Source organism: Salvelinus alpinus, chromosome 30 (assembly GCF_045679555.1).
Source record: "Salvelinus alpinus chromosome 30, SLU_Salpinus.1, whole genome shotgun sequence".
NCBI classification, from domain to species: Eukaryota; Metazoa; Chordata; class Actinopteri; order Salmoniformes; family Salmonidae; genus Salvelinus; species Salvelinus alpinus.
In genome coordinates this window covers 6,474,710-6,487,384 of record NC_092115.1, presented here as the reverse complement: position 1 = coordinate 6,487,384, position 12,675 = coordinate 6,474,710, and the positions used below count along the sequence as shown (strand labels likewise).

The following is a 12,675-nucleotide window of genomic DNA, read 5'->3' as shown; positions in this document are numbered from 1 at the left end:
CGATGAGGATGTGGTGATTGACAGAGTCGAAAGCCTTGGCCAGGTCAATGAATACGGCTGCACAGTATTGTTTCTTATCGATGGCGGTTATGATATCGTTTAGGACCGTGCGTGGCTGAGGTGCACCCATGACCAGCTCTGAAACCAGATTGCATAGCGGAGAAGGTATGGTGGGATTCGAAATGGTCGGTAATCTGTTTGTTGACTTGGCTTGACGATGACTCGAAGTAATGCGGTCGGAATTTGATGGTGAAGTATTCCAGATCTGGAGAACAAAAGTAAGACATGCGTTAACTAGTACAACCATAGCTGCATCCTACATGTATTTGTATTGCCCAGCGACAGCCCCGAAACCTGAAGGATCTGGAGAAGGTCTGTATGGAGGAGTGGGCCAAAATCCCTGCTGCAGTGTGTGCAAACCTGGTCAAGAACTACAGGAAACGTATGATCTCTATAATTGCAAACAAAGGTTTCTGTACCAAATATTAAGTTCTGCTTTTCTGATGTATCAAATACTTATGTCATGCAATAAAATGCAAATTAATTACTTAAAAATCATACAATGTGATTTTCTGGATTTTTGTTTTAGATTCTGTCTCTCACAGTTGAAGTGTACCTATGATAAAAAATTACAGACCTCTACATGCTTTGTAAGTAGGAAAACCTGCAAAATCGGCAGTGTATCAAATACTTGTTCTCCCCGCTGTATATGATAGGTAGATCTAGTATGGTAGATATATGATAGGTAGATATTGTATGGTAGATATATGATAGGTAGATCTAGTATGGTAGATATATGATAGGTAGATATAGTATGGTAGATATATGATAGGTAGATCTAGTATGGTAGATATATGATAGGTAGATCTAGTATGGTAGATATATGATAGGTAGATCTAGTATGGTGGTGCTATGATAGGTAGATATATGATAGGTAGATCTAGTATGGTGGTGCTATGATAGGTAGATATAGAATGGTAGATATATGATAGGTAGATCTAGTATGGTAGATATATGATAGGTAGATCTAGAATGGTAGATATATGATAGGTAGATCTAGTATGGTGGTACTAACATGTCATATTGTATCTGTCTGTTACATGTTTTCTGTAGATCCACGATCAGCAAAGGATCAGGGCCAGTTTCCCGAACACAGATTAAGACTGAGTCTAGTCCAGGACTTTTTAACACCATAGAAGTGTGTTTTAGTCCACGACTAGACGGCATCTTTGTCTGGGAAAATGGTCCAGTAAGAATGGAGTGTGTTGAATAAATATAAAGATATATAATAGATAATAGATAATATATAATAGATAATATATAATAGATCATATATAATAGATCATATATAATAGATAGTAGAAAATAGATAATTTATAATAGATAATAGATAATATATAATAGATAATAGATAATAGATAGTAGAAAATAGAAAATAAGGATCTTTGTATCGTCATACAACAAATGGAAATAACACTGAAGATGGTGATAGTGGTTTCTGTAGAGAAATAAACACAAGAATGTGATTAAAATACTTTTTGGTTCTGTCTTTTTATTATTTTACAACTTGATTAGAAGATAGAAGAAACAGTTCCGTGCCCTGTGATGTAAACGTTGTTGACTATACCTCGCCAAGCTCCGTCGTGTAATCCATGTATGTATGTATGTATGTATGTATGTATGTATGTATGTATGTATGTATGTATGTATGTATGTATGTATGTATGTATGTATGTATGTATGTATGTATGTATGTATGTATGTATGTATGTATGTATGTATGTATGTATGTATGTATGTATGTATGTATGTATGTATTTTCTAACCAGGGATGTATTCACATTCAGTGAGGTGACACGTTCAGAATGTTACAGATACAAATGTCATGAATAGAACTGACTATGTCATCTGAACGTTTTCCGTAAAGTTGTGCCCCTTACTGGTTGACATCCCAGGTTTGACCCCTCGGACTAAGGTCAGATGCCAGGGGTCGTGGTTTAGAATTAGTTGACAACCCTGCGGATGGACTGGATGTTGGGGTTCTGGGCCTGCCACTCCACGTGACTACAGTAGTCTCCTCTCTCCACGATATACATACGGCCACGGAAGTTAGGTTCCTCATAAAGTACCCAGCTATGGAGGGAGAGGAAGAAGAGTGGGAGAGGGGAGGAGGAGGGGGAGGGAGGGGGGGAGGGAGGAGGAGGAGGACGGGGAGGGAGGGGAGAGGGGAGGAGGAGGGGAGAGAGGAGGAGGAGAGAGGAGGGGGGAGGAGGAGGGAGAGGGGAGGAGGAGGGGAGGGAGGAGGAGGTGAGAGGAGGAGGGGGGAGAGAGGAGGGGGGGGGGAGGAGGAGAGGAGGAGGAGGAGGAGGAGAGGTGAGAGAGGGGAAGAGGGGAGGAGGAGGGGAGGGAGGAGGGGGGAGAGGAGGAGGAGGAGGAGAGGTGAGAGAGGGGGAGAGAGGAGGGGGATGGGGGGGAGGAGGAGAAGGAGAGGTGAGAGAGGAGGGGGAGGAGGAGGGGGAGGGGAGGAGGAGGGGAGGGAGGAGGAGGAGAGAGGAGGAGGGGGAGGGGAGGAGGAGGAGGAGGAGAGGTGAGAGAGGGGGAGAGGGGGGGAGAGGAGGAGGAGGAGGAGAGGTGAGAGAGGGGGAGAGAGGAGGGGGATGGGGGGAGGAGGAGAAGGAGAGGTGAGAGAGGAGGAGAGAGGAGGGGGGAGGAGGAGGGGGAGAGAGGAGGAGAGAGGAGGAGGGGGAGAGAGGAGGAGAAAGGAGGGGGTGGTGAGGAGAGAAGGAAAGCAGGATGGAGAAGATGAGAGGGAGGAGAGAAGAAAATATACAGTATATAAGTCTTTACAATTTCTAGTCACACTGTATGTTAGGGATTACTGTATAAAGTGTTTACCGTAGCTAATTAACTGTATAAAGTGTTTACCGTAGCTAATTTACTGTATAAAGTGTTTACCGTAGCTAATTTACTGTATAAAGTGTTTACCGTAGCTAATTTACTGTATAAAGTGTTTACCGTAGCTAATTTATTGTATAAAGTGTTTACCGTAGCTAATTACCTGTATAAAGCTAATTTAGGAGCTCTAGAGATGAGCTCTAGAGATGCATTGATGAAATGAATTGAATGGAGTTGAATTGAATTGAATGGAATGGAATTGAACTGTCAGCAGCAGTTGATTCAGTAGATACGTACGCTCCGTCTCCGTAGACCTTCAGAGAGTTGATGCAGTTCTTGGTCAGACCGCGTCCCTGCAGGAAGGGCACGTCATCACACACCTCAACACACTGGTCAGCAAAGTCAGCTCCCTCAAACAACTCCATTCTGTAGTGTTCTCCATGCTGGAAGAGAAGAGGAGGAGTTGGAGGAAGAGGAGGAGGAGAAGGAAGAGGAGGAGGAGGAGGAGGAAGAGAAAGAGGAAGAGGAGGAGGTGGAGAAGGAAGATAATGACAAAGAGGAGGATGAAGAGGAGAAGGAGGAAGTGGAGGAGGAGAGGGGGAGGAGGAAGTGGAGGAGGAGAGGGGGAGGAGGAAGAAGAAGAAATTACATCACTGTGACTTTAAGTTTCGATGAAGTTCCAACAACCCTCAACTCAACTTCTCTATCTCACATACTAATGTACCAGTCAGTCTGTCTTCTCTATCTCACATACTAATGTACCAGTCAGTCAGTCTGTCTTCTCTATCTCACATAGTAATGTACCAGTCAGTCAGTCTGTCTTCTCTATCTCACATAGTAATGTACCAGTCAGTCAGTCTGTCTTCTCTATCTCACATAGTAATGTACCAGTCAGTCAGTCTGTCTTCTCTATCTCACATAGTAATGTACCAGTCAGTCAGTCTGTCTTCTCTATCTCACATAGTAATGTACCAGTCAGTCAGTCTGTCTTCTCTATCTCACATAGTAATGTACCAGTCAGTCTGTCTGTCTTCTCTATCTCACATTGTAATGTACCAGTCAGTCTGTCTGTCTTCTCTATCTCAGATAGTAATGTACCAGTCAGTCAGTCTGTCTTCTCTATCTCACATTGTAATGTACCAGTCAGTCAGTCAGTCTGTCTTCTCTATCTCACATTGTAATGTACCAGTCAGTCAGTCAGTCTGTCTTCTCTATCTCACATTGTAATGTACCAGTCAGTCAGTCTGTCTTCTCTATCTAACATAGTAATGTACCAGTCAGTCAGTCTGTCTTCTCTATCTCACATTGTAATGTACCAGTCAGTCTGTCTGTCTTCTCTATCTCACATAGTAATGTACCAGTCAGTCAGTCTGTCTTCTCTATCTCACATTGTAATGTACCAGTCAGTCAGTCTGTCTTCTCTATCTCACATAGTAATGTACCAGTCAGTCAGTCCGTCTGTGTTCTCTATCTCACATAGTAATGTACCAGTCAGTCAGTCAGTCAGTCTGTCTTCTCTATCTCACATTGTAATGTACCAGTCAGTCAGTCTGTCTTCTCTATCTCACAATGTAATGTACCAGTCAGTCAGTCTCTCTTCTCTATCTCACATAGTAATGTACCAGTCAGTCAGTCTGTCTGTCTTCTCTATCTCACATAGTAATGTACCAGTCAGTCAGTCTGTCTTCTCTATCTCAGATTGTAATGTACCAGTCAGTCAGTCTTCTCTATCTCACATTGTAATGTACCAGTCAGTCAGTCTGTCTTCTCTATCTCACATTGTAATGTACCAGTCAGTCTGTCTGTCTTCTCTATCTCAGATAGTAATGTACCAGTCAGTTAGTCTGTCTTCTCTATCTCACATTGTAATGTACCAGTCAGTCAGTCTGTCTTCTCTATCTCACATTGTAATGTACCAGTCAGTCAGTCTGTCTTCTCTATCTCACATTGTAATGTACCAGTCAGTCAGTCTGTCTTCTCTATCTCACATAGTAATGTACCAGTCAGTCACTCTGTCTTCTCTATCTCACATTGTAATGTACCAGTCAGTCAGTCTGTCTTCTCTATCTCACATAGTAATGTACCAGTCAGTCACTCTGTCTTCTCTATCTCACATTGTAATGTACCAGTCAGTCAGTCTGTCTTCTCTATCTCACATAGTAATGTACCAGTCAGTCAGTCTGTCTTCTCTATCTCACATTGTAATGTACCAGTCAGTTAGTCTGTCTTCTCTATCTCACATAGTAATGTACCAGTCAGTCAGTCTGTCTTCTCTATCTCACAATGTAATGTACCAGTCAGTCACTCTGTCTTCTCTATCTCACATAGTAATGTACCAGTCAGTCAGTCACTCTGTCTTCTCTATCTCACATTGTAATGTACCAGTCAGTCAGTCTGTCTTCTCTATCTCACATAGTAATGTACCAGTCAGTCAGTCTGTCTTCTCTATCTCACATAGTAATGTACCAGTCAGTCAGTCAGTCAGTCACTCTGTCTTCTCTATCTCACATAGTAATGTACCAGTCAGTCAGTCACTCTGTCTTCTCTATCTCACATTGTAATGTACCAGTCAGTCAGTCAGTCTGTCTTCTCTATCTCACATTGTAATGTACCAGTCAGTCAGTCAGTCAGTCTGTCTTCTCTATCTCACATTGTAATGTACCAGTCAGTCAGTCTGTCTTCTCTATCTCACATTGTAATGTACCAGTCAGTCTGTCTGTCTTCTCTATCTCACATAGTAATGTACCAGTCAGTCAGTCTGTCTTCTCTATCTCACATTGTAATGTACCAGTCAGTCAGTCTGTCTTCTCTATCTCACATAGTAATGTACCAGTCAGTCAGTCCGTCTGTGTTCTCTATCTCACATAGTAATGTACCAGTCAGTCAGTCAGTCAGTCTGTCTTCTCTATCTCACATTGTAATGTACCAGTCAGTCAGTCTGTCTTCTCTATCTCACAATGTAATGTACCAGTCAGTCAGTCTCTCTTCTCTATCTCACATAGTAATGTACCAGTCAGTCAGTCTGTCTGTCTTCTCTATCTCACATAGTAATGTACCAGTCAGTCAGTCTGTCTTCTCTATCTCAGATTGTAATGTACCAGTCAGTCAGTCTTCTCTATCTCACATTGTAATGTACCAGTCAGTCAGTCTGTCTTCTCTATCTCACATTGTAATGTACCAGTCAGTCTGTCTGTCTTCTCTATCTCAGATAGTAATGTACCAGTCAGTTAGTCTGTCTTCTCTATCTCACATTGTAATGTACCAGTCAGTCAGTCTGTCTTCTCTATCTCACATTGTAATGTACCAGTCAGTCAGTCTGTCTTCTCTATCTCACATTGTAATGTACCAGTCAGTCAGTCTGTCTTCTCTATCTCACATAGTAATGTACCAGTCAGTCACTCTGTCTTCTCTATCTCACATTGTAATGTACCAGTCAGTCAGTCTGTCTTCTCTATCTCACATAGTAATGTACCAGTCAGTCACTCTGTCTTCTCTATCTCACATTGTAATGTACCAGTCAGTCAGTCTGTCTTCTCTATCTCACATAGTAATGTACCAGTCAGTCAGTCTGTCTTCTCTATCTCACATTGTAATGTACCAGTCAGTTAGTCTGTCTTCTCTATCTCACATAGTAATGTACCAGTCAGTCAGTCTGTCTTCTCTATCTCACAATGTAATGTACCAGTCAGTCACTCTGTCTTCTCTATCTCACATAGTAATGTACCAGTCAGTCAGTCACTCTGTCTTCTCTATCTCACATTGTAATGTACCAGTCAGTCAGTCTGTCTTCTCTATCTCACATAGTAATGTACCAGTCAGTCAGTCTGTCTTCTCTATCTCACATAGTAATGTACCAGTCAGTCAGTCAGTCAGTCACTCTGTCTTCTCTATCTCACATAGTAATGTACCAGTCAGTCAGTCACTCTGTCTTCTCTATCTCACATTGTAATGTACCAGTCAGTCAGTCAGTCTGTCTTCTCTATCTCACATTGTAATGTACCAGTCAGTCAGTCAGTCAGTCTGTCTTCTCTATCTCACATTGTAATGTACCAGTCAGTCACTCTGTCTTCTCTATCTCACATCGTAATGTACCAGTCAGTCAGTCTGTCTTCTCTATCTCACATTGTAATGTACCAGTCAGTCAGTCTGTCTTCTCTATCTCACATTGTAATGTACCAGTCAGTCAGTCTGTCTGTCTTCTCTATCTCACATAGTCTGCCATGTGTCCAAGATACCCTTTACAGTGGCCAATTCACCTGAATATTGCATAACGTATCTAGTGCCAGTCCATTTTAAGCAGGTTGAGGGGCGTAAACTCTCCTACTGCTTTTGTCCTCATCTGACTTTAACACTTTACGTCAAGTAGCTCTTATAACGCTGTTAGTGTGTAAATACTACAGTAACAACATTGTTATGAAGTAACCACCTAACTCTGTTACTATGTAATTACAAAGCGTATTACAAAGTTACTAGATGAGCACCCCGTAAACCTAAAGTAATTCACAAACCACAGGTTACCGTGGTAGCATAGGTTACTGCGGCATCCGTTACCACGGCATCAGTTTCCACAGCATCGGTTACCATGAGTGTTAGCGTTTAAACCTCACCATCCTGATAGGTCTGCAGGAGCCCATGTGATCGTTGTGGGCGTTCCATCTCTGGAACTCGGGGTACTCTCCGTGCTCCAGCATGTACTGCTGGCCCTTGAAGTCGGGGTGGTCGAAGCAAACGAAGGCGCCGCTCTCCACGCGGATGGAGTTGACGCGGTTCATGAACCCGCGGTCCTGGAAGTTATCACAGTCACCGCAGATCTCCAGCTTCCTGCCCGTGAAGCATTTCCCCTCGTAGAAACAGATCTGGGTAGAACACGGACACAGAGGACAGACACAGAGGACAGACACACAGAGGACAGACACAGAGGACAGAACACAGAGGACAGACACAGAGGACAGACACAGAGGACCGACACACAGAGGACAGACACAGAGGACAGAACACAGAGGACAGAACACAGAGGACAGACACAGAGGACAGACACAGAGGACAGACACAGTGGACAGACACACAGAGGACAGACACAGAGGACAGACACACAGAGGACAGACACAGAGGACAGACACAGAGAGGACAGACACAGAGGACAGACACAGAGGACAGACACAGAGGACAGACACAGAGGACAGACATACAGAGGACAGACACACAGAGGACAGAACACAGAGGGCAGACACAGAGGACAGACACACAGAGGACAGACACAGAGGTCAGAACACAGAGGACAGACACAGCGGACAGACACAGCGGACAGACACAGCGGACAGACACAGAGGACAGACACAGAGGACAGAACACAGAGGACAGAACACAGAGGACAGACACAGAGGACAGACACACAGAGGACAGACACAGAGGTCAGAACACAGAGGACAGAACACAGAGGACAGACACAGAGGACAGACACAGAGGACAGAACACAGAGGACAGAACACAGAGGACAGAACACAGAGGACAGACACAAAGGACAGACACAGAGGACAGACAGACAGAGGACAAACACAGAGGACAGAACACAGAGGACAAACACAGAGGACAGACACAGAGGACAAACACAGAGGACAGACACACAGAGGACAGAACACAGAGGACAAACACAGAGGACAGTTAGGTGAGGTAGAAATAGAGTCTGACCTACAGGATATGGTCTGAAGATAGACACAGGATATGGTCTGAAGATATGGATATGGATATGGTCTGAAGATAGACACAGCAACAGACAGTAGCTGTAAATGTTGATACATTTGATCTGTCACAATAAAGAGGGTTAAATTAAGTTATTGCATTATACATCATCATGGTGGAGGCGTGGCCGATGACACGTTGCTTCAGGAAAGTCCAATATCTTTCAAACTTGGACTGCTGCCATGCAGAACATTTTGGGACTGTATCAACAGTGGACTAATGAAGAAATACCTGTGTTTTGGAGTGGATTTTCCCTTTGTCTTAAGTTACTTAAGTTGAATTAAGTTATGTAAGTTAAGTTCAGTTAAGTTAAGTAAGTTAAGTTGAGTTAAGTCACGTTTTAAAGATGCACTATGCAGAAATTACTCTGCCGTTGCAAAAATTCTAATAATTTCACTTTACTTCTTGGATTACTTTTAAATTCAGAAAAGACGTTTACGAATGTTTTTCTCCATTTTGACTGTTTTCTCAAGTACATTTAATTAAGCATTGAAAAAAGGCACGAGTTTAAGTTTGTTCCGCCTGAGCGAGTCTGACCACCAATCAGAGACCACTATGATGACACACCAACTGATGACCACCAATCAGAGATCACTATGATGACACACCAACCGATGACCATAATGGAAAGTAATCAGATTACATTACTGAGTTTGGGTAATCCAAAAGTTACTGATAACATTTTTGGACAGGTAATTAGTAGGTAATTAGTAACTGTAACATAATACATTTTGAATGTAACCTACCCAAACCTGACAGTATGTGCAGTGAAAGTATTCAGACCCCTTGACTTTTTCCACATTTTGTTATGTTACAGCGTTATACTACAATGGATTTAAAAAAATTAAATAGTCCGTAGAGCTCCGAGACAGGATTGTGTCGAGGCACAGATCTGGGGAAGGGTACCAAAAAATGTCTGCAGCATTGAAGGTCCCCAAGAACACAGTGGCCTTCATCATTCTTAAATGGAAGAAGTTTGGAACCACCAAGACTCTGACCGCCCGGCCAAACTGAGCAATCGGGGGAGAAGGGCCTTGGTCAGGGAGTTGACCAAGAACCCGATGGTCGCTCTGACAGAGCTCCAGAGTTCCTCTGTGGAGATGGGAGAAACTTCCAGAAGGACAACCATCTCTGCAGCACTCAAGCAATCAGGCCTCTATGGTAGAGTGGCCAGACGGAAGCCACTCCTCAGTAAAAGGCACATGACATGCCGCTTGGAGTTTGCCAAAAGGCACCTAAAGGACTCTGACCATGAGAAACAAGATTCTCAGGTCTGATGAAACTACGATTGAACTCTTTGGCCTGAATGCCAAGCGTCACGTCTGGAGGAAACCTGGCACCATCCCTACGGTGAAGCATGGTGGTGGCAGCATCATGCTGTGGGGATGTTTTTCATCTGCAGGAACTGGGAGACCAGTCAGGATCGAGGGTAAGATGAACGAAGCAAAGTACAGAGATCCTTGATGAAAACCTGCACCAGAGCGCTCAGGACCTCAGACTGGGGGCGAAGGTTCACCTTCCAACAGGACAATAACCCTAAGCACACAGCCAAGACACCGCAGGAGTGGCTTTGGGAGAAGTCACTGAATGTCCTTGAGTGGCCCAGCCAGAGCCCGGACTTGAACCCGATCTAACATCTCTGGAGAGACCTGAAAATAGCTGAGCAGCAACGCTCCCCATCCAACTTGACAGAACTTAAGAGGATCTGCAGAGAAGAATGGGAGAAACTCCCCAAATACAGGTGTGCCAAGCTTGTAGTGTCATACCCAATAAGACTCTAACTGTAATTGCTGCCAAAGGTGCTTCAACAAAGTACTGAGTAAAGGGTCAGAATACTTATGTAAATGTCATATTGCTGTATGTATAGCTGTTTAGCTGTATGTATAGCTGTATACTGTATGTATAGCTGTATACTGTATGTATAACTGCATGTATAGCTGTATACTGTATGTATAGCTGCATGTATAGCTGTATACTGTATGTATAGCTACATGTATAGCTGTATACTGTATGTATAGCTGTATACTGTATGTATAGATGTATACTGTATGTTTAGCTGTATGTATAGCTGTATGTATAGCTGTATACTGCATGTATAGCTGTATACTGTATGTTTAGCTGTATGTATAGCTGTATGTATAGCTGTATACTGCATGTATAGCTGTATGTATAGCTGTATGTATAGCTGTATACTGCATGTATAGCTGTATACTGTATGTATAGCTGTATGTATAGCTGTATACTGTATGTATAGCTGTATGTATAGCTGTATACTGTATGTATAGCTGTATACTGTATGTATAGATGTATACTGTATGTTTAGCTGTATGTATAGCTGTATGTATAGCTGTATACTGCATGTATAGCTGTATACTGTATGTATAGCTACATGTATAGCTGTATACTGTATGTATAGCTGTATGTATAGCTGCATGTATAGCTGTATACTGTATGTATTGCTGTATACTGTGTGTATAGCTGTATGTATAGCTGTATACTGTATGTATAGCTGCATGTATAGCTGTATACTGTATGTATAGCTGTATACTGTGTGTATAGCTGTATGTATAGCTGTATACTGTATGTATACTGTATGTATAGCTGTATACTGTATGTATAGCTGTATGTATAGCTGTATACTGTATGTATACTGTATGTATAGCTGTATACTGTATGTATAGCTGTATGTATAGCTGCATGTATAGCTGTATACTGTATGTATTGCTGTATACTGTATGTATAGCTGCATGTATAGCTGTATAGCTGTATGTATAGCTGTATGTATTGCTGTATACTGTATGTATACTGTATGTATAGCTGTATACTGTATGTATAGCTGCATGTATAGCTGTATAGCTGTATGTATAGCTGTATGTATTGCTGTATACTGTATGTATAGCTGTATACTGTATGTATAGCTGTATACTGTATGTATAGCTGCATGTATAGCTGTATACTGTATGTATTGCTGTATACTGTATGTATAGCTGTATGTATAGCTGTATACTGTATGTATACTGTATGTATAGCTGTATACTGTATGTATAGCTGTATACTGTATGTATTGCTGTATACTGTATGTTTAGCTGTATGTATAGCTGCATGTATAGCTGTATACTGTATGTATAGCTGTATGTATAGCTGTATACTGTATGTATACTGTGTGTATAGCTGTATACTGTATGTATACTGTGTGTATAGCTGTATACTGTATGTATTGCTGTATACTGTATGTATAGCTGAATGTATAGCTGTATACTGTATGTATAGCTGCATGTATAGCTGTATACTGTATGTATAGCTGTATGTATAGCTGTATACTGTATGTATACTGTATGTATAGCTGTATACTGTATTTATAGCTGTATACTGTATGTATAAGTGTATGTATAGCTGTATGTATACTGTATTTGTAGCTGTATGTATACTGTATTTGTAGCTGTATGTATACTGTATTTGTAGCTGTATACTGTATGTATAGCTGTATACTGTATATATAGCTGTATACTGTATGTATACTGTATGTATAGCTGTATACTGTATATATAGCTGTATACTGTATATATAGCTGCATGTATAGCTGTATTTATAGCTGTATACTGTATGTATGTATATAGCTGTATGTATACTGTATTTATAGCTGTATGTATACTGTATTTGTAGCTGTATACTGTATGTATACTGTATGTATAGTTGCATGTATAGCTGTGTGTATACTGTATATATAGCTGTATACTGTATGTATAGCTGTATGTATACTGTATGTATAGCTGTATACTGTATGTATAGCTGTATGTATAGCTGTATACTGTATGTATAGCTGTATACTGTATGTATAGCTGTATACCTAGTGTATACTGTATGTCTAGCTGTATACCTAATGTATACTGTATGTATAGATGTATACCTAATGTATATTGCATGTATAGCTGTATACCTAATGTATACTGTATGTATAGATGTATACTGTATGTTTACTGTATATATAGCTGTTTACCTAATGTATACTGCATGTATAGTTGCATGTATAGCTGTATACTG

At 41.6% G+C, this 12,675-nt stretch overlaps 1 protein-coding gene across 1 annotated transcript in view; it reads right to left on the bottom strand.

Moving 5' to 3' along the window:
* Nucleotides 1-1,727: 1,727 nt before the first annotated feature.
* Nucleotides 1,728-12,675, bottom strand: part of LOC139560083 (gamma-crystallin N-B-like) — an 11,800-nt gene continuing 852 nt past the window's right edge. The window contains exons 2-4 of the mRNA XM_071376583.1: nucleotides 7,503-7,751; nucleotides 3,193-3,338; nucleotides 1,728-2,133 (exon numbers count right to left, since the gene is read on the bottom strand). Of these exons, the coding sequence (XP_071232684.1) occupies nucleotides 2,004-2,133; nucleotides 3,193-3,338; nucleotides 7,503-7,751 (525 nt within the window). The 3' untranslated portion in view covers nucleotides 1,728-2,003. The remainder of the gene's footprint in view (nucleotides 2,134-3,192; nucleotides 3,339-7,502; nucleotides 7,752-12,675) is intronic.